This window comes from Cyrtonyx montezumae, unplaced genomic scaffold, assembly GCF_038088225.1.
Source record: "Cyrtonyx montezumae isolate F1298 unplaced genomic scaffold, pur_monq_1.0 scaffold_10, whole genome shotgun sequence".
Classification (NCBI taxonomy): Eukaryota; Metazoa; Chordata; class Aves; order Galliformes; family Odontophoridae; genus Cyrtonyx; species Cyrtonyx montezumae.
The window spans coordinates 20552818-20575657 of record NW_027071826.1 but is presented as its reverse complement, the minus strand read 5'-3'; the positions used below and the strand labels follow the sequence as shown (position 1 = coordinate 20575657).

Below are 22840 nucleotides of genomic sequence, written 5' to 3'. Positions count from 1 at the left end.
TCTAAATTTCTCTTATTCTACTTTGAAATACTTCCCCTTCTCCCATTGCTACAGACCCTGCTAAAGAGTCTGTCCCCTTCTTTATTTTAAGCCCCCCTTTAGGTACTGAAAGTTTGCCCCCAGGTCTCGCTGGAGCCTTCTTTTCTCCAGGCTGAACAGCCGCAGCTCTCTCAGCCTGTCCTTGCAGGAGGGGTGTTCTATCCCTTGGATCATTTCTGTGGCCCTCCTCCGAGTCTCCATGTATCTCCTGTATGGAGGACTCCACTTCTGGATGGATGGACTCCAGAGATCAGCGCAGAGTAGAGGGGCCTTGTTTCATCCTTGACAACTGTTCACAAATGTATGTACTGCCATAAAGTGATGACACGAATAAGGCATTGTTGTGAAGCCAGAGGTATTTCTTTCTGGTAGTTTAAATCTTATAGAAGTCTGGTAAAGAGACATTCTCCGACCTTTGAGATGAATATCTGATTGCAATTTTATACATTCCATTTGAATGTTTGCAGGTAATGTGTTTATTTTGAAAATGGAGTGGCATATATACAAAAATTCTCAAATTCTTGTATCAAAATGGAAAGCATGGCTGCTTTTGCCGTTCACAAAGACTGTGTTTTATGAATTTTGCTACATCATCTAAATTATTTGCCTTAACTTGTGTTAGCACAAGTGAGGATAAATGCTTTGAAAGGAGACTGGAAGTAAGGAACGGGTGGACATTTGGGAGGGCACAGCTACTGAAGTTCTTGTGATAGAGGTATCTCTGTGGAAATTGATGTGGAAGAGAGAAAGGAAGGACACGGAGCTTTGAGGAGTAGGTACTGATGTCTGTAAAGGCAATGTTGAGAATAGGCCATGCCAGTACTCCTGCCTTTCAGTTGCTGTTGATTGCTCACTCACTCCCCGCATAAGTTGGAGAATGGAAGCTATAAAGTGGTCCAAGGACGGTGGTCATCATCTTAAAAGAATCTTGTAAGCTTGAGACAGAAATATCTGGTCTTCACCACTGAGAATCTGGCTTGGAATGGCCAGTGAAGTGGGACAGGGATCAGCATTCAGCCTGGTATGATTAATCCTTTTCATTAGATATAAGGAAGAGGAGGTAAACAGACCATTAATTAAATCTACAGAAAAATCTACAGAAGATACAAAATTGGGAGCACTGAAAACAGTGACTGCAGAATGGAATGCAAAGAGATTTGGAAATTAGAAGCTGTGGTAGGAAATAAATGTGAAAGCAAACCAGATTGAATGTGATCTTTGGAGAGGAGAAGCCTAAAAAACTGTGGTACCAGAAGGAGGTGCAGCTGTGTGAGGGTATTCATTGGATATTTACTGGTAAACTTCTGCCTGTTGGGGGAATCTTAAGATTATGGTCCTTGGAGAAAGAAATGAATCTGATTCATTGTTTGTGGAAGTCAATGGAAATCCTCCCAGAGCCTTCTGTGAAGCTTGGAGTGTAGACTTAGTGCTGATGGATGAGCCAATGGGAAGCCAATCAGAAATACTGTGTGAAAATAGCTGAGTCAGTGGGCATGCTTCAGAGCAGGAAACCCATGTCCTCTGTAAGGAGCTCTACCTTCAGAGTGTGTTAAGGTCAGTGTAGCTAATCAGTGTCAGAAGGGGTCAGAGTCAGGGCATGGAGTGGGATAAGAAGGATTTTTCTGCAGCACAGGAGCAGAAGAATGATGGGGTGAGAAACTAGTGAAATCTATAATCAAATGCACTGTGACCTACCTGCCCTGGCCTTTTCCAGTATTCTTTCCAGCATTTCCAGAAAGCTGCCCAAGCGTGGCCATCCCGATCAACACCATCCCCCAGGGAAACTCGAAGAGAAAGAGAGGAGCAGGGAAGGAATTAAGTGAGTGCCAGGGAGGTGTTAATATGAGTAAGCCAGGCTTAGAAGTTACAGGTTTTTGTTGTGACTTTAGACTCTCAATGTTTTCTCTATGTAGCATTTGAGAGACAAAAGGGAGCATTAGAGCTTTTGGAGGTTAACGTTTGTCCTTTGTTGGGAAATTTGCCTCATTGTCAGGCCTAGGTTGTGCTGGGTCACTACTGCAGTTATACTGCCTTGGGCCAGTGGCATTCCACTTCAGCTGTGTCATGGAAAACAAGAACATACATTCCTCACCAGCTGTAGATGGCATCTCTGTAGAGTGAGTGATGTGAATGGATTCTGAGCATCCACCTCTTGAAGAGCTGAGTGCTGTGAGTGCTGGGCTGCTCTGTGTGGGGACTTCCCAGTGAACAGGTCCTTAGGTGTCCCCGGAGGCACTCGGAGCAGTGAAAGTCTGTGCAACTTCATAGTGCTCCAGTGATACTGGCAGACGCTGAGGGGGAAGCGAGTGAATTTTTCTTAGGGTGAGTTTCTAATGTGGACCTCACCAATCTGGAGAGGTTCTGCTGTGCCTACCCCAGCCAGAGGGGAGCAAGGAGAAGTGAGAATTAAGGAGAATACATTTTAAAACTATTCTACTTGGTTAGCATCAATTCTGATAAACCCAAATGGCTCTGGCTGGTACTGGGCTGTTGCACACACAATTTCCCACATGGTGTGAGAGGGGAGATTTCAGCTGTAGTAGGTGGTTAGTCTGTAAAGGTCAGGAAAAGGTGGGGCAGGGAAATGTAACCAGGGAAGGAAGATTATTAATAGTTTTTCCCTTTGACACCTCTTTGTACCCTGCAGTCCTTTCCAGCCTGACCTCCACCAGCTGGGTTCACATGGCCAGTGTAGTTTTTCTAGTTAGACTTATCTGGCTGTAGCTTCTGGTGTCCACACCTATATCCTCATCTCAGGAGACAGAGGAGGGAGGTTGGGAGAGAAGGTATAGAGGATTTATATAGGAAGGAACCGTCCAGCACTTGAAATAGACCTAGGTGGAGTGTGATGGGGAAGTGTAGAAGTTATCACACCAGTTTGTGCTAATTATCTGCCTGTTCCTTTTGTGCTCTTTCCAAGAGTGGTTGATATGGGGTACTCCAGGAGGATTGGATTTGGAATGTGGAGTTTGGAGGAAAATGTTCTCTATTCCTGCTGGTTTGAGGTTGACTTCAGCCTCCAAGTTGGGTGTTTGCCTTTTCTGCTAGGTGGATCCAGCTCGTGGTGCCTAGTCAGCTCAGGGGACAGCTTTGTACAGTATAAATCTCTTTCTGTTGGAACATTAGAGGAGATAGAAACAGCTGTTGTATCAATGCGCAAGACCTGAAGATAAATCAGGCAGTTATGCCATGGAATTGCCACCCACTTGGTTCATACAACCTGTGAAGGGCTCCTGTAGCTGGTATCCAGTTGCTAATGTGAGGCTGGTGCACAGTTATTCTCCAGTATGCAAAATCTTGCCAGCTTATGAGTTTTGGGTGAATTAGGGCACCATGCTCTGCAAGTTTTAACTGAATCTGACTTGAGATGAACATTATATTAGGAGGCAGATTATCCCAAACTACTCTTTTCTTTTTTTTTTCAGCAAAATTTGGCAGCTGACAATGACAGAGTAGAGGATGTATCAGTCACCTCATAATTCATATACTTATCTGATCCTATTTTAAATCCTGCTTGATCAGTATCTTCAGTGCTACCTGGTGTGGGGGTAAGTCCCATGAGTTAGTGTGACTTCATACATTCTAAATGAGGACTTGATTTTTACTGTCATTAAATGCAATGCCGTGTTTCTATTGTGAAGAAGCATGTTGTAGCAGTTTCTTCAGGCATTATTTTCATCTTCCAGCTTTGCACTCCCCTTTCTACTGCCGTCTTCCACAAGTTATTATCCATTGCTGACTGTGTGCTATCTGAAGGCATGGCTCCAGCGTGCTCTTTATGGTAGTGTCTGAGAAAGGAAAAAGTATCTTTCGTTCCACTAAAAGGTTGCTCCAGAGTATGGAGATGGTACTTCTGTAGAACACAGAACACAAGGACAAGAATTTCTGCCCATTATCACTTGGTATTTCCTTCCTGGTGTATCTGAATGAGGTTGACTTTTTTCTTCTTTTCTTTTTTGTCATCACTGCAGACCGAAAAGTCATTTCCATTGAAATTTTCTGTTTCCTATATTCATTGGGAAATTCCAGCCCTCTGGAAGTGCTGAGCATAGTCTGTCACTCTGTGGTTCTGTTGAGTCTGTTTTTACCTTGATTGATTTAAACAAGGCTGTCATCTGCAGTTTTCTTGCAATAATATTCAGGTCAGTCATAATATACGTCAGTAGTCCTAGCACAGACCCTGGCATAGCTGAGCTTTTGACCTGTTCTTGTACTGAAGACTAGCTGTTCATTCTTTACCAGCGCTTTCAGTTTCATCTAATTTCTTATTTGTGACAGAAGTCCTACTCTATAGATTCTGGTTTTTCAAGAGCCTCTCAGGAGGAGAAAAAGAAACAAACATCATTATCTGAGAGTCTAGACTGTCAGCCAGCTCTCACATGGAGTTGTTTCAAGTATAACTTGAAAGAAGTCCCCTCAAGTCTAAGCAAAGCACCAATTCTTGTTCCAGAGTGAGAGAAGTGGCTTAGTTGGTAGTTGTAAATTTGGCTAATAATTGCTAAGTCCACCTTCCATGGGTATCAGGCCCTTGAGCGCTGCAGTTAAAGAGATCCCTTTCAATGTGACATTTCGCTTTTCCCTCGCATCCATCGAAGGTGAGGTGAGTCTCTTCTGTTAGGGGCACTCATAAGAAACGTTGCGATGTCGTGGGAGGAGGCAAACTCCTTTTGAGCATTGGCTTATGTTTGGGTGCCTGACTTCAGCCACAGAAAACTCAAAGGTTGTTGCTGTTCCCCCCCACCACCAGTGGCAAATAAGATATGATATAGGGTGGTAATCACAGGGAACTGATCTTACACCTTCCCTTTGAGGAGTCTCTTTTGGGCTAGGGAATGAGCACTGAGAGGCTAGAGTTTAGGCTGGTGGCACTTCCTCTGTGAGAATTCATTGTGGGATTGAGGTTTCTCTAAGATTTGTGGACAGATGCCTCAGTGCATCCCATTGTCTAATTGTGCAATTCTCCCCTTGTTCCAGCGTTCCTGGTTCTCTGCAGTACCCAGCCTTACAATACTGCTGCTATTCTCTGCTCACTGGCATGTGCTTCCCAGGTGCTCATACCCTCCTGCTTCTGAGGCTGACCCTGTGATGACAGCTGCCTGGCTGCCTATCAAAGGCTCCATTTAGAGCTGGCCCAAGTGCAGACAGAAAGCTGCAGTGTTAGACCCCGAAATCTGACACAGTGTGGCTTGCCCGCTTTTCAGTGGGTCCTTGACAGCCTTTCAGCTCATGTCTGTCAGCCCCCCTACCAGGCACACAAGTTCACTTCCATCTTGGAAGAAGGAGAGAGAGAAGTGACATTTCACCGAGCGGTGGGCACGCCAGGGGATGTAGAGAGATAAGGCAGGATCACAGAAGCAGCTGAAATCCCCAGCGGATATTGCGTTTCTGGCTGGATTGACAGGTTAAAGTATTGCTGGGACAAGTCTCTCTGCTCCCTCAGTCCCAGAGGACTGTGCAGTGAGAACTGCACTCAATCCTAATGAATCTTGGCCTACATTGGGACCAGTTCTGCCATCGTCTGGCATGAGAACATCCATGGGGAATTTGTTTCCAGCTTTCAACAGGAGCTACCCATAGAACAGCATTTTAAATAAATAAGTTCACTTAACAAACAACAGCAGTAAATGAACAGAAACACTGATGTGGCCAGGGATGAAATGTTAGCATTTTTCAAATCCGTTTAGTGAAGACAGCTGCTGGGCATTGGTTCAGGTCTTTGTATTAGCAGGCTGTTTGCAAAGCACTAAACTAACTTCCAGACAAAACCTTCCTGAAGCTCAGGAGGGTGGAACTTGTCTTAGTTGACAAATTGAATCTGGTCTAAAAATGTATTACCTTTGCATTTCTTTCATCCTGAAGTGCGTATCAGTACTGACGATGACACAAATGTGTCCCAAAGACACATCAGTCAGAGCATAAGCTTCAGGCAGTGTTTCGCTGATCCAGACTGCAGGCAGGGGAAGGAGCACTAGTGTTTTTGTGGGGCTTGGATACTACATTGAGAAGACTAAACTGGAGTGAGTTGCTACAACAGGACTGCAGGAGTTTTGGTGAATTCAGATGATCGTGGTGCACTGAAAGTCTCCCTCGCATCACAGCAGCAAGCATAAAACTCTGACAGTCTGGCTTGCAGAACCTCCCTGCTCCCTGAGATGCTTCCTGGCTGCATTTCCTGAGGCACTGATCTGTCCAGATGCTTATCTAGCTAACCTGCTGGTTCACCAGCTCTTGTGAGGTGCAGCACAAGATAACAAGGCTAGAGGCTATGGTCTGTAGTGCAGGTTTTCCACTCCTGGAATAGTGTCACTGTATCCTTAGAGAAGGAGGAAGGCAGGCAGCCTTTTCTTTGAGGTCACTTGCTCCAAGCTGTCTGGATCAGGTGACCTGTGCCAGCTGTGTGCTGTGAGTAGTAGTTTCAGTCTAGCATCCAGTAGGGAGAATAGTGAAATACGTAGAGTCTAAGATGAAGACTCCCAGTCAAGGGAAAGTGGTGTCAACCCTCAGAAAAGAGATGTCAAGAGTGTGCAATGATGGTCTTCTCAAGGAAATTACATGTGCAGTAGGGGGAGAAGCAATCATGATTGATTGAGACCCAAACTGTTACGTGTAGTTCCTAGCCCATAGCACTCTCTGAAGCAAATAAGAAGTCCCTGGATAATGGGAGAGTGGGGATGCTTTTTCCTCCTGAGTCAGCAGAAATGAGCCAAGTCGTAGACTAGCTAGTGACAGGCCAAGGGGCTTAAGGGGCTGTATTTGCCACATAAGGAAGGGACTGGGGAAGGGGCACGGTGCCTAAGAATGCAGTGCTGGGGAGATGAGGCTATAACAGTGAGGCAGAGATGTGCTGTCATCTTGCAACTAGTGGGCAAACTGCACCAAGGTCTATGGTGCCACTCTCAGTTCCCTGCCCACTCTTAAGACATGGCAACTGGTTGCACTAACTTTATTTAATGCTATGATCTGTCTCTTTTCTCCCAGGTACTGTGATTCTGCAGTACCTCCTGCTCAGGCTATCCAGATAGCTGAGGCCTGTTGTCCACTTTTCTTCCCCCTGTTGTGCTATCCCGTTTTGCAGCCCTATGGCTCTGTTCTGCATGCAGCACTGCCCCTTGCAGTCCGTACTGTGAGGTTAATAAAGACCTACTGCCTGAATTACCTTTAGCTTTTATAAAACAAAAAATGCAAACAGCATGTAAGCAGCATTCATTACCTTGCACGCCTTCAGCTGCTTATTGGATACACATCCCCCTCCCTCTAGCATCTCTCTCTTTTTTAATATGTTTTTTTAATTTGTTTTGATGAATGAGTGACAACCCTGACACCCGATTCGCTGAGATTAATAGAAACGACACAATATTTACGTCGCGCCGACGAGCAATTATCCTGCCATCTATCTTTGAGATTATCTTTCTGATTGAAAACTACTCATCCGTGTAATCGGAATTATTTGGAATTAGAAGGGAATTTATGGCCCCTCTCACTCTCCCTCCTATTTGCCTCTGTCGCAATCCTTCTTTAAGAGGGATCCTTTCTTCCTTCGTTCCTTCCATCCTTCCAGCCTTGTGGATGGAACTGCATACTTTGCTGTGCAAGACATCACTGTACAAGAATGGGTGGCTCTGGGGATGTGGGGAGAATGGGCAAGACTGTGGCCAGGCAGGCACTAGGGACTGTGAGGGCGTAGTGAATCCTGGGGATTAAAAGGCTCTCCAGAAAAAAGCTGGCATAGGAAGCGGGCATGTGGAGCGTGTGACTTGGTGAAGGCTGTGCAGGCAGTACCAGTGACAGAATAAGTGGCAGCACCTCACTTATCTCCCTTGTTTGTTCTGTCTTGCAGTTCCTTCTTTACAGCTTTGTTTTGAGGATGCCTTTTACCAGCTCACTGTTCAGTTAATGTGCTCCTTATGCGTTTATTTTATCTAAATGCTTATCTCTTATTCCAGCTCCCTGTGTAGAGACCCATGCATCCAGACATCTTCTTGCTTGCTGTAGTCCTTTCTGCTGATATTAGAATAGCGGGAACCACATCAACAATCCCTGGAGGCAGCCTGGTGTTGTGTGTGCATGGGATAGGCAGTCTTGTTTCATTGCTGGCATCTTCTACCACAATGCTGTCTGTACAGGGCTTGTAGGAAATACTATTGCTCATTTCTCACTACTTTAAGGAGCTAATAGGTAGCACAGGACCTCTGTTGGTTTTTCTCAGTGGGAAGAGCTCTTTGTTATTTTTCAGAAGCATCAGTCTTTCCATGCTGGTCTTTATTTGCTTTTCATTCTTTTGTTGGCCTGAGATACGGATGAACTAACTGGTCTGGTTGTCTCAGACCACCTCTAGAGGCAGGAGGCACAACTCTTCCCTTTTTGTTGGTTCCAGGTCAGGATGGCAGAATTCCCACATGCTCTCTTTTCACTGGAAGCCCATTTCTGAACACTGTCCTCAGGGAAAATATTTCCTGCCTTTTCCTTCTTGTGGGAGGCAAGAGTGGGGCTATCCTACTACATGAGAACATAAAGCACGTGGGGAAAAAAAATGTGCTGTAGATTAGCCAGAGCCAAGAACTACTCCTTCTCTGCAACAGCACCTGATTATTTTTTTAACGGTGTTTGTGGCAGAAACAGAGACAGTGAGGTGGATGTTAAGGGTTGTCAAGCAGTGAAGACATTTTAAATTGGTCTAGTAGCACTGATGTCCTTAGAGAACTACAACATGGGAAGATCTTTGACTCATATGAATCCTGATGAAGAAGACATAAGGGAAGTAATGCAGGAGAGACATAGGCTGAGCACTGAAGGAATTCATCCTGAGTTTGATTGCAAAGATGCCAGTTAACATACAAGCCAGACTGACAAAGATGTTTGATACAGAGAGCGGCATAAACAGTTAATGACACAAGGATTTGGAAAGGGAAATGTGTTTTGAGGTACAATTGCTCAGTCAGCTTGAGAGATATAGGCCCAGATGGGAATCCGAGATCCTTCCGCCCAGAAATACCCAATGTTGTTATTAATTAGTATGGAAATATTTTCCTTTCTTTAGAGAGGGCTGTTGAATTGCCAGTGGGATACTGGGGGGATGGGTGTGTGCGTGTATGGGGTAGGCAACCAAGGAACTATTAATTAGGTTACTTCCCACTGCTGTTGACATGCTGGGGAAGGGGTTTGTTTGTGGGACAAAATAAGAAGAAAAGGAAAATGGAAGAACCAGGATCAAGAGTGGAAAGCTGGAGGAAAAAAACAATTAGGAAGGAGATAGATCATAGACTGAAAGAAGAGGTTTGTGTAAAAAGGCATTCCTAAGATATCTCCTCTTCGGATTTGGGAAAGAGTGAGAACCTAGGCTGTAGTTAATACCGAAAGAGAAGCTTCTTTGAGGCAGCTGCAGTGTGGGTTGGACACAGACACTCAGCAGGAGTGATCCTCTCCTGCCTTGTCACCAGTTTTCTTGTTCATATTTCAACAAACTTGGCAGCAAAGTGTCTTCCTGACAGAGTCATGATATTTTATGCCAACTGTTGTTAGGAAGTAGAATAGAATTTGGATGAGAAACTTCTCCAGTTGTAGATTACCTGCCTTTGCTGATGTAGGTCTCTTACCTCCTTTCCTTTGGAAAGGGATCTTTATGAGATTTGATGAATAATCATAACAATAATTGGAATCTGTGCTTGTCTTCCTACATAAAAGCATAAAGTAGTTGAAGCATTATCAAGATATTCTTGTGATTTCTATCTCTGTACTTCTGGTAATAGTGTGTACAGCCATGGGAGAGTCCAGGCAGAAAACTGGCAGAAAGTGATAGTATAGCCATGTATCTAAGAAGTAGATGCTTCGTTTACTGTTCTGAGAGAGTGTCAGAACAAGAAGGAGATAAAGGGATATGTGTGGTGGTGATACGAGTTAGAATAAGTGAAGGCTCTATTCACAGAGGGGAAAGAAACTGAGCAAGTGGGTTACCTAAAAATATCCCTTGCAGAGGAAAGAAATCAGTGCAGTTTTGATTATTCAGAGAAAGTGTTTTGGATTTGCAAAGGGGGAGGAGTGGTGTGATAAAACAAAGATATAGCATTGATAGCTCATATAGGACCAACACAGTCCAGACCTGTTTATCTTGAGGTTTGACTCATAGAGAACATAGCTATCTGTAGTATTTTCTTCCCAGAAACTTGTCTAGTAGGAAGCTGGTTTCTGAGCATGAAGAAGTCCCATCCATCCTCCTTGGAGTAATGTAGCACTGAAAGGAAGAAAAGGTGTCCAGGCTGTGGCCTGCTGTTGGTTCAGTTCCACACAGTTACTAAGAGATCTGGCGGGAAAAGAGGTTTGAAACATGGAAAATGGTGTAGAAAAGAGGGTCTAAATCAAGCACAACAGCATGGTTTTCAATTTCAGGGGTTTGTGCATGACATTTATTAAGATATGAAAGATGTCTGTTGGCACATGAATGCATGCTGGAGGCCAAGGAGATGTCCCTTAATCTGTCTGCGATCAGAGAATCCAGGAGAGCCCTGTGGAGCCCTGCCAGTCCTTGACTGTACTTGTTCTATGCTATGTGTAAGGCAGAGCAGGATTGAGGTGGGACATAGCAGCACAAGAGCAGTGAAGCTGGCTGAAGCTGAGCACTGTGCTGCTCCTGATTCCAGATGTACCACTTATTGATTTAATAATGAAAGATTTCTTTAAAAAATGAAATACTGATTATATTGCAACATTGTGCTCCTTAGAAAAAATACCTGTCAGTTTAACTCAGATTTCTTGTTAGGCCTGATTTTCTGATGCAGTACTATGTATGTGATTGCAGTGGCTAAGTTTCTGTAACTTTTAAACCTGTCATCTAATTTCAAACGCATTTTGCATCCAGTCACAAGTATGAAAGGTATTAGGTTTATGTCAGTTTCATGAAATAGGTAACAGGTAGAGGAGGAAGACCTTATTATCATACCTTAGGGAAAGACTGCAGAATGAGCTCATTCTTTTTAGAGTCCAGGAGATCCACATGGGACAGATTGTCCAAATGCCCCAATTACAGAAGAGTTCAGTTGAGGCTCACATCTTACTAGGTGTGCTTCAGAGGATCTACTGGTTGATCAGTGTCTCTGCCTTTCCATCTCTTTCACTCGCTCACACTTTCACTCACTCACACACACAAATTCTCCAGTTAGAAAGGCATGAATGAGCTTCCTTACTTCTGGACATTCGTAATGCTGATAATGTGTGTGGATTCCCTGGAATTTAGTGAGAGATGAGTAATACTTCAGCCTCAGAATACCAGAGTTAAAAAAAAAACAACAACACAAAAACCAAAAAACAGTCAAACGTGAGGGAAAGTCATTGGAAGCAAGGTGTATTTCTTTCTTGTCCCTGAGAAGGCAGTGCACACCCAAAATTTCCAGTAGGAAGATTTTTTTCAGGAGGTGGGTTGAGATGCAGTTGTAAAAATGCACATGGGAAACTGCTGATGTTTTTACTGTCTTCTGTCCCTGTGTTTGACCCAGCTTTCATTGGATTGGTGAACTTTCAGCGTAGTTTCTTTGAAGGCGTAACAAGGACTAACATAGATCTGTTTATAGCTGTGTAACTTTGTTCAGTGCAGTATTCTTACAAGGTCTCTCCTGTGAAGTGAGATAGTTATAGAAAAAGTGATGTGGATCAGACCTCAGATTTTCAGTAGAGACCGTATTTGCATATATGCATGATGTTTAGTGTCAAAAGGCTCAGGACCTCACTGAGGTTCTGAATGCTGCTGTAGTAATAATAGCATTAAAGGGATACAAGACTGGCCAAGGAGTCATCACTTTGTCTGTAATTAGTTGTGGTAAAAATTATCATTTCTAAGGCATCTGGAAACAAAGTAACTCTCTTAGATCTACAGTAATTATGTAGTCATCTCTCTCATGCCACAGCCTTAATGACATTTTTGTCAGGGAACTTCCTTGCTTTTTGCTTGCTCTGTTACCTCTAAATAAAATAAATAGTTGAATGGGTTTTGTTTGCCATAATCTTGCTATAATGTGGATCACTGAGAATGTCCATATTAATGATTCAATGTTCTCAAGGGGATCAAGTAGCATTTTGCAAGTACAAGCAGCTTCTTTGCGTGCTGTGAAGGAGTTGAAATGAGTTTGTAGCGATGGAGAATCTGGTTGAAGAAGTTGCCTTTAAAGGAGGGAGTTGATGAGAAGTTTAGAGCAGGAGCCTGCTTCCTGATTCTGTAGCTTTCATTATCAAGTCTTGTTTACTCTTTGATTAAAATTTTCTCCACTTAGCAACAATTTCTCCGAATTACGGCCGCCACTAAGAACAATAGTTACAAACATTTCCTCTTAAACTCAACTTTTTGTTCAATTTCCTGCTCAGAAAAGAGCGACAAAGCTTTAGGAAACTGTTTTCCTGGGGGCTTTGCTAGTACAGAAGGGGAATACGAAATACCCTATTGATTGAGACCAGTGGTCCACCTGTGTCCTGCCTGGATGAGAACTAGTGTCAGGTGAGAAAGTGAAAAATAGAGTAACTTTTTTTTTTAATATAAGCTGTTTTTTTTGGAAACCTAAGAGGAAAACATGGGGAAAAAAATTCCACAGATTATTTTCTAACATTCAGTTTCTACAAATCTAAAATTTTTGAATTGGCATCTAATAATGTGGCAAAAAAAAAAAAAAAACTTCTTCAGAAGTATAATGCATACATAACATAACTCTGGAGATTGGGCTTCCCAAGGAGTGGGAGGCAGTTTGTCCTGCAGGTTTTGATGGGGCTTCGGGAGGAAAAGGATCCCAGGAGCTCATGGCAAGGCACTTGATTTATTCTAGAGTGAGAGATTCTGTTCTTATCTCTGCTACTTGAGGTATATTTACTGGGCACAGGAGAGCACTGTGCAGACATAATTCAGCTTAGATACTATTTCGTGGTAATCTCCATTTGAATTAATACAGCCTGGTTCTCATCTGGTTGTGAAGTCCCTATGAATGGGGCTTTCTGCCAAATTCCAAACTTGCTCATTCAGAGTGTGCTGAAGTAGCTCTGCATAACTCTGTTAAGATAATGTTACTTGCTACATGACATTAAAAAAAAAAAAAGGGGGGAGGAGGGTGAGCTGCTTTTACTGGAATTTCTGTCACCAGTTTGCAAAGTGCTTTGATGCCACTGCCTGCCTTGCAAGGATGCAGAGGGCTGAATCTATCCCTTCTTGCACATAACTTAATGTTGCACAGAAGTGCTCTGTCAGGAAAGAAATTACTGTGTTCAGATCTTCCTCTCTGTGGGGAGTCATGGCCTGGCCTGGTGCGGGTGTGTGCTGGGGCCATGCCCATGACACATTCCTCGAGGGAGGGGACAAGCAAGGAGCTGGGCCTCGCCTCCCAGCAGTAGCAGGGCCCTAGGCAGAATCTATGGAAGGGACTAGTTCTTCCAGGTGAGCCCGGGTGTGGCAGGAGCGTGGACTAAAGCAGCAGCAAGGGACTGAGAGATCAAATGTCTGCAGCTGAAACCTGGACTCAACAGGAACCTTCCTCAAGCAGCTGTTTCCAGAGGGCTGTGGGTAAATCTACTCAAAGAAAAGAATGTGAGAGCTGTTTGTGGTGGGCATGGCACCTCTGTACCAAGAAGGGGTCTGTCCTCAGGCTACTGGGGCTCTGCTGTCTGTGGAGCTGGCTGCTTTGGGATGGCGCTGGGGTGGAAGGTCTAGCATGGTGCTGACAAGGTGAGGAGCGCAGGGGGTGAACACTATAGGTGCTCCTACCACAGCCTCACAGGCATTGCAACTTGTTGCTGTCTGCTTCGTGTAGTGTCATGAGTCAGGGTGAGAGTGGCTCTGGACTGTTGGTGTGGAAACTGCTGGGTTTCAGGGTCCTTCTAAAGGTTGGCAGGGCATTGGCTGGCAGCACATGGCAGTGGCTGAAAAGGGGCGGTTGGTGCACTTGCAATTGCCATGTTATCTTGGCACTCTCTGGCATTGCCGCCTCTCCATGTGTGTCACTTTTGTCGCATCCTCTTGGTCTGGTGATGCTTTACACCAAATCCTGAGTGTCTGAAGTATGCAGTAAAGCTTAGCAGTGTGAAATGGTAACTGCAGCTTGTCACCTCTTTCTGTGTACTGCAGCCTTGCTTCTTCATCTGGAATCGGCTTTGTGCTGAGAAACCATTTTGGTCTGCCTGGGAAGAAGAGGAACTCTTCTACCTCTTCCACTGCTCTCAGTGGCACAGAAGCTTTTTTTTTCCTCACTCCCAGGGCAGTGTTTTCTGCCTCCTCTTAACACTGAGGTGCACTGTGAGGTGCTGCCATTTTGGCTGAGGGTTGTGCACCCAGCCTCTCCTCGCAGAGCCTGCCTCAGCAGGTTCCCACTGCCAGCAGCTGGACATGGATGCCCAGTGCAGGTGTGCTGAGTGACTCTTCTTTGATGGTATTTTGAGGTGGATGAGAGCTATGCCTTCTCCCTCAGACCAGCTCTGGGAAGGGGTAGGGGCTTTTCAGACATGTCCCAACTCAGAAATCAGGCATGTTGGTGGTGTTGCTTCAGAGGGGTCTCATGAGAGAGAATTTCACCTCTATTTCCATGTTTTAGAGACTGATGAGCTTGTGCTGGTATTGGCTTTACTCAGCAGCCCCACCTGGGTTGCGACCACCTTCTGTCGTAGGCTCTGAGTGGATGCAGGTGGGTGAGCAGCCTTGAAAGGACTTCACCTTGCACCTGAAGCACTTCTCCTAGAAAGACCTTTTCATTTTGGATATCTATAGCCAAGGAAACTCCTCTTTCTTTTAAAAACTTAATTAGTTTTTTGCCTTAATTTCTTATTTTATTTTTTTCTTTAAGTATCTTTCTATTGAGAAAAACATACAATTGAAGAGTATATGGCTTCTCCTTGGAAAGGGGAAGAGGGAGCAGCAATAACCCCCCCCACTCTCACCCACACCTTTGGAAAATGACAGTGATTTTTTGGGAGGGCTAAGCTAGCAGTTTGGCTGTAAGGAGTTTAGATCTGAAGCCAGACATTATAGTTAGGTCTACCTGTAGTTATAATGGAGTTGTTTTGGTTTTGTAGAAGTTCTCTGAAGAAATCTAAATTAAAAACAAACCAAGAAGAAAACAAAAACCCAAGGGGAACCTGTTTCTGGCAGTGCTGATCCTTCCTATGAGACTGGCATCCATACTGGTTTAAATCTCACCTTGTCCTCCAGGTATCAGAATTGCTATTAGCTTTATTCTGATAGTTACTTGCTATACTGCCACTATGCTTCCTCTGCCACTCCACTGTGGTCAAGGTCACTGAGAATGTGAAACAGTATCTCATGCCCTAAGTTGACCTTACGAGGCTGTGGGCTGCTTTAAGATTGAGTGCACAGCTAATGCCCTGCCAGTGCAGGTGTGGGCTTGCTGCTGCTAAACAAGGTCCTAAACAAGTGGTACAACAACAGCAATGAGTTTCTGCAAAGCATCTTCAGCAAGTCAGAAGTGTGAAAGGCACCTGCCCCAAGTGATGGAATTGACAGCCCAACATTAGTGAAACGTGTTGCAGCGTGCAATTGGAAGAAGTTGGTGGTGGTTTCCAGAGAGAGTGTATCGTGGTTGCACCAATTTAGTCAGGAGTACCTCCATAAGAGTTGTCTTTTTCATTGTATTTTGCAGAGTGTAAACACAGAAGCCCTTTTAGGTGGAAATTCAGGAGGGATCTAATTGAGGTAAGGGTAGAAGTGAGGGGGAGTCATGTTGTGTGCAATAGATTGGCAGAGGCTGTGTGTTTAAATGTAATCTGGTGTACAATTGTTTTAGTGCTGGCAGGACTTAGTTAAATCCAGGCAAGTTTTATTTGTGTGTCTGTGTAGAACTAAATGCTTGCTTTGGATGTTCTCTGAATGTACTCTGATATGTGTTGTCTTATTGTTCAGACCAAGCCATTTTTATTAGTTTGTTTTTGTTACTGGTGGACTCAGTAAAACAAGACAGTGTAGCGTTTTTCTGGATTTGCTCTTGTTCTTGTTAAAGCCAACAGTTATAACTTCTGAGCAGACACAGATGATATCTCTCAGCAGCCTCATTCTGCACATAGCTATGCCAGGTGAAGAATTTTGTCTGCTCGCAACTCTAGAGATGGAAAAATAGATTTGTGCTTCTCAATCCAGAAAAGTTTCGGAGCCCTAACCTGATGTGCTTTGCTTGAAGCGGTGTAAAAAGTTGTGATGGGTTCCTTTCTGCCACAGAGCTTTTTGGAGTCCTGATTTCTTGCTGGCAGGTACTTGGAAGGTAGTAACATCTTTAGCAGGTTACTAAATCTGGTAGGGAACTTCCATTAAAATCTTAGTCATTTTCATGTTCCTGCAACTTAATAAAATGTATGAGAGTTAAAACAAACAACAACAACGTTTGCAGGTGTATTAACAAAGCAGTGTGACCTTCCCAGGTGGTAACCGAGACTTGCAGGGAGAGCACCATCCTGGAGCATACATGAAAGGTCTGGACACAGATGTATGGACTTTGGGTTCAGCATGTGCCTGAAATATATCCTGCTAAGGGTATTCGTTTGCACAAAGTATACTGATGTATATTAGTTTTGCAGTATTAAAATCAAATAAGGAAATAAAATTCTTAGTGATAATATCAGCTGTTTCCTCTTGAGCATCTACTGCTTTTCAGAGTACTTGTTTTGTATTAAAATGTAGAGTATATTTAAATAGCTGTAAAGTCAGACTGAAGAGAAATACTATGTGTGCCTAGCATTTGGAGAATGTTGCTACTCACACTTTTCCTCTTATACATATTGTATTCCTTATTTATTTTTACTCTTATTCCTAAGAGTTCTGACACGGCTATCCTGGAATTTTGAAGGTGTGAGACACGTTCAGGGTGGGGGGACTCTGACAGTGAAACTTCTTATTGTACTTTACGGTTGTTCTTCGTTGTGGCTAGACTTAGGAATTGCTGTTTCTTGTAAAGCTTAGTCATACCTGCATTTCCTGATACAAAAGCAGTGGTGATTCTAAGCTTTGAACTGATGTCATATAAATCCAGTATGTGCTGAAGCATCCTGAGGCTCATAGGAGGTGGGACAAAGATTATCTGTGTGGTTTTGTGTGTGAGTGGGAGGAATTGGAAGATTCCATTGACTGGGCCACTATTTTCAAACTTGAACTGTCTTTGCTCTGTGTCTGAGAAGGGTAGCTGTGAATTTTTGTTTTTATCATCTGGAGGAAAGTGTATTTTGCATTCTGTAATGGCATAAATGCAGCTGAGCGAATTCTGCCTGGATTTACGCACGCAAGCCTTTAACTGCTTATGTTTGAAGAAAACGGAGTACTGAAATTTTACTTCTGCCAGTCACACTCTTTGGAACCTGAGGCTGAAATACAGGCTTATGAGGAAGGTAGCCCTGTCAAGAAGCATTTTAAAAACCTCCCCAAAGAACCATAGAAAAGACAGTAAAGCTGTGTTTGCACTTTGCGGTATCTTCTATCTGGGTACCTCAAGGAAAGAGTTGAACCTTTAATACAGTCTGCAAGTCCCTAATGTTAATCGTTGTTGTTGTTGTTTTAATGTATCTGAGGGTGCTTTAGAAATCTTCTGGATTCCTTTTTGCTGTGTTTTGAAGTGGGCATTCTGTTTCATGGTCTGGTCTCTATTGTTTTCTTTCCATGCCTCCCCCTGTCTCTGTAGTGTCTGAACTGAGGAGAAGTTTGTACGCAGGAGGTGGTGGCAGTGGGGGCAGAAGACTGTGTTTGAGCTTTTACTTAAGGGAGATCTTCTCTGAACTGCCAGGTACCCCATTAAGGTCATATATCCTAGTGCCTAAAGGCAGGGAGGATGGAGGAATGCTGCCTCCATTCAGGGTTTCATCCATATTAGCTAGCTATTTCATGCTGGCAAATTCTCATCTCTTCATCCTCCACGTGGAAAGCAGAAGGGTGGGGAACTAATGCATGTCCACTTTGCTCTGCTGTGGATATGGGTTGCAAAGATAAGTGTTAACCTGGGCCTGAGAACTGAATAGAGCTTCCTTCCTGGCAACCTGCGTGAGATGCACCCAGTGCTTAGACATAAAGTTTCCTTGGTATTCAGTTTGAGCCATGGCAGGGTAACGGGGCAGAGATAAAACTATTACATGCAAAGTGGGGCTTGACAGAGTAAGATTTGGAAATCTTTAGATGCCAGCAGTGTAGAACACCAAAGAACAGTCTGATAGGGGTAATGTGTTTAGAGCCTATATGAGTGATGTTGTTAAAACTGAATTATTCAAAAGTGTCTGCTGGATTTGAGAGCCCTGCTTTTGGGACCTTGATCTGCTGTGTCTCAGTCTGATTATCCTAAACTTTCTTCTGATGGCAGTGGGAAGTGTTAACGTGCTCTACGGCTCTGAATATTAAAGGCCAAAACATCACCTGCTATACAGGCTAAATGAGAAGGCTGAAATGAAAAATTTGGTCCCATTAATTTTTGTCTGAGATGGATCGTTCTGGTGGTGCAGGACCACAATCTGGCAGGGAAGGGGGGTTGTGTTTCCACACTAGAGCTCAGCCTATCGGGTAATTTTTTTTCCCTCCATGTTCATTCATACATCCTCATCTATAGATACATGCTTTAAAGTGCACTGTTAAGTATTGTTATCTCTAGTTTTTGTTTTTCTAAAGCTGGAGGATGTGAAGCAGTGGGAAACTTTGTACAGTGCAGCTTAGTTGAGGGAATGTCTTCCTCCAGTGCTTCAACAGATTGGTGTCTTGTGGGAAGAGTGGAATGGTTTGGTTTTTTTTTGGAAAAACATGTTGGCTAAATCCTGCCAGCTCAGACACAAAGCATATTGACAAGTGGTGAATTTTGTCCCAGAATGATAGAATTACTTATTTTTCCAAATCTTCCCAATTGATCAATAGCTGTGTTGATCTGAGACCTTGGCTATGTTGCGGTGAGTCCTTGCCTGGCTTCCAGGTAGCTGCCCCTGTTGACTAGTTTGTTTTACTCCAGCAAGAGCAGCAGCTGCAGCACAATGTAGACGTGCCTAAACTAGCTTGAATAGTTCAGGTACTGTTAGCCACTGAGCCAGGGAACCAAAGAGTTCAGTATGGGCTTAATGCCTGGGGATTTTATCCTGCTTTTATGAGTTCAGCATTGCCTTATCATCTCAGCGCTAACAATGTGTTGAAAATAAAGGCTGATGGATCTGGTACTCAGTCTGCACTAGTGCTTTTGCCTGCAGAGCTGAGCATGGTGCTAGGGGTGTTTGTGGACAGTACTACGAAAGGTAGCAGTATAGAGACAAAACAGCTTTTGTTCTCTTCTTTCCCACCCTTCTGCTGGTGTTCAGCTGCAGCTGCCTAGCCTTTGAGCATATTTGCTGTGAAACTGCTTAACTGGTAAGGTTCTGCCAGGTCTGTGAGTACCTGAGAGCTGGGAGGACCAGCTGCCTCTTGGATCTGCTTTTGGCCTATCTGATGGTGGACCAGAACCATCAGAAGAACCTGTAGAACTCAGATCTGAAAAAATCCAGGACCATTAATGGGGACCAAGGCAGAAGCATTCCTGATGCTTTATGTCAAGTTACTGCCTGGGCTGTGGGTTCCCAGCTTAGCCTCTGCCACAGAGCTGTGATGATACCTATCACTTTTCAGGAGTTTTATCCTGGCAGTCAAGGATGTGATTGCAAGCGATAGCTTGGTCACTGAGAGCTCAGTAGCTTCTGCTTAGCCAACAGGCAGTGCATCATCAGTGCCCTCTGTTTTGTTTCCAGTAACAGCCTCATGAAATAGTTTTGTGGGCTGAGATGGACAGTCAAACTGTTAAATTGCTGATCTGCCCGCTGCTCCATTTACTCTGCAGAAGAAATACAAACATGCCTGGACCAAACCCCAGAGCTCAACTCTGAACTTCTCTTTCATTTTGTCAGAATCCCTAACATGTTTTTAAAGTATTTATTCCTGTTAAATTGCGGAAGAGTTGGACACGGTCTGCCAGTTGTGCTTTTCCCTCTTCTTCTTTGTGCACTGAATTTTGTTCACTTGCTTTACATGCCTCGAGTTGCTGTAATGCTGCTGGGAAAGTAATTGCCTTGCACTTTCTCTTTCTGATGCCCACGGGTGACTGTGGGGGACTCCTCCCTGGGCACAGCGCAGAGTTAAAAGCCCAGCTTCTTCTTTGCTTAAGACCTGGTTATTTCTTTCCTTTTTTTTTTTTTTTGTCAGCTGCCTGTTATATCAATCACAGAGCTGGGATCTATTTATAGGTTGGGACTCGGAGTACTGTGTCCTAGTCACAAAGAGAGGCAGAGACGCAGAGGGGACTGTCGGCTGGTGCAGGCGGAACCAAAAGATATTTAATCAGCAATTAGAAACACCTGAGGGCAAGGGAAATTCTACTCCAGCCTCGAGCTTCATCTCTCAGCCTGCAGCATGTAAGTACCAAACTTCCACCTTTTATTGCATTTATGGAGCTGTTTGTTGTTTTTTGATTGTTGTGTTGGTTGTTTTTTTAATTTATCCAAATGTGCCCTGCACCAGTCTTTTTATCTGGGCTAAAAATTATGGCAGCATCCCAATATAGTTAAAGGTAATATATATATACGTATGTATATATATACGTATCTACTTTCACACTGTCAAAGGAAGGTCATTGTGACCCACAAGGATAGGAGTTGCTTTCAGAACTTTACCGAAATCAGGCAGTCTCACTATTCAGGAGTTGCTTTTTCCTCTGGAAATAAGCAAGTGAAAGTTTGAGAGGAGCAGTTACGTTTTGGGAATAGAAATGGTCAGGTTTGCTGGCATTCCAAAAAGGTCAATGTATAATGTAGCTCTGCTTAAGGGCTTACCAAGGACAGGTGCTATTTATCCTGTGCTGGTTAAGGCAAACCTGGAAACTTCAACAGTCTTGTCTTAAAAGAACCAAGTGACACCCTTTCCTCAACTTTACAAAAAAAAAAAAAGAAAAGAAAAAAGATCGATCTCATATCAAACCTCCTCTAAAGAGGAAAATAACTGAATAATAATATTGAATGTCTTTGTCATTGAGCAGCTAATGCTTCTCTAATTTTAAATGTCCCAAAGAAACAGAAGCCTCTCCAGTGACAAAAGAGGGGTGCAAGCCTTAGTAAACTCGGCACAGTGGCGGTTAGAGGAAGAGCTCAGTCTGACTCTTGATTGTTTGCTTTAAAGCAGCCCAAATGCAAAATGATTTTAACAGTGATAGATTTTTTTTTTTGAGACCTTCTGTTACCAGGAGAATAAAAAGAGGGAAGACAATAATTACTAAGGAACTGTTTGTTTGGTTCTTTAATAGCTTTTAGCATAAATTTTTGACAATACATTGGAAATCAGAGGTTTTTCTTACTTCATATTTTGACCTCAGAGATTTGGACTGCATTTTCTACAGAATTTATTTTTTATATTTTTAAGCACATGAAAAAAATCCTCAATTTCTTATGTTTGTAATGTCTGACCCCCCCAAAATGCAAGTATTACAGTTTTTAATTTTGGTATGTTGTGTTTGTTTAAATTGTGTATGAGATATATACTATTAAAACTTTTTTTTATATCATTTACCCCTTTCCCCCCCTCCCCCCCATTTATCATTTTTGAAAGCAATAAGGAGAAAAATGAAGCTGTACTTAATTTGGATGGAACAAGTGCCTAATAAGCTTAGAATAATAAATCCAGAGCTGTCTCAGTCTGAGGGAATAGGTGATAGCTGAATTGCTTGGACTGACCATAGGAATGTGGCAAATAGGCTTTTGGTTAGCTCTTTGCTTTGTGTTTCTTTGAGAATTATAAAACATCCGAGTTTGGCTTCAGTGCAAGAAACAAACAAAACCCATACTTCTTAGTAAGCTTTCAGTCATGGATATACATTTTTCCTCTTTCAGTTAGAATTCTAGAAATAAGGAGTGCTTTTAGGACAGTACTGATAAACACTGAATTTTTATACACGAGTAATACTACAAATGATAATTACAATACACTGCTTGCTCTGAAGCTCCCCTCCCCCCAAATAAAACACAATTGTCAGCCTGACTGTTCTCATCATAGAAAGCTTCCTTTTGATTATTAAGGCTTTATGCTTTACTTAGAAATGAATATATTTAAATTATTTAACTCCCTGTTCTGTGTGTTTTGGCACAAGGTTATGTTTATTCTCAGTCTGTGACAATGCGACATCGCTGTTTTATAGGAGAGTAGATTTTCCTGAAAGGTGTTACAGAGTCAGCAATTTAATTTCTTTAAGCAATAAAAAATCCATGGTGTAACTGGTCTGAGGTCCTCCCGAATGTTGAAAACTAAGCAACATCACTTGAAGAATAAAAATTGCATCTATTTTCTTCTTATACAGAAATATCAGTGTGACTGTGCTCAGGAATTACTGCAGTTCTCTCTTAATATAGAGATTTGCAGAAATCCAAGCATTCCTAAAGTCCTTTGAGCATAAATCTGGAAAATGTTTAATCTTAAGAATTTTTTTGAACTGTTCAGTAGTTGTGTCCACATAACTGCTGGACTTTGATCCTTTGCTTTTCACCAAGTGTCTTTTTCCCTGTATAACCTGCTGTATTTTATTATTGCAATTAGGAAAAAATCACCAAGCACCTCCTGCCTTCTGGTATACCAGTCAGTAGCTTCTGGGCCCGCTATTATTTGGTGGGGAAAGAGTTAGAGACTTCGTGCTATATGTGTGGAAGGCTTTGTTACTTAGTTCCTGTCTCGACAGCCATTCATTTTGTGGACTGAGTACCCGTGAATCTCCAAAGTGACTTTGAGTAGTTTGTCACAGAGCTGTTGCTCGATTTATTTTTTTTTTTTTTTTTTGAGGAATAAAAATCTTTTTTAGTTCATCCTAGTTTA

The 22840-nt window shown here is 43.1% G+C and overlaps 1 protein-coding gene across 1 annotated transcript in view; it reads left to right on the top strand.

Annotated features, from left to right (window-relative positions):
- The first annotated feature begins 15656 nt into the window (after positions 1-15656).
- The window catches only part of ESRRB (estrogen related receptor beta), a 121700-nt gene continuing 114516 nt past the window's right edge, over positions 15657-22840 (top strand). Inside the window, exons 1-2 of the mRNA XM_065752222.1 lie at positions 15657-15706; positions 20233-20400. Coding sequence (XP_065608294.1) covers positions 20399-20400 — 2 coding nt within the window. The 5' untranslated portion in view covers positions 15657-15706; positions 20233-20398. The remainder of the gene's footprint in view (positions 15707-20232; positions 20401-22840) is intronic.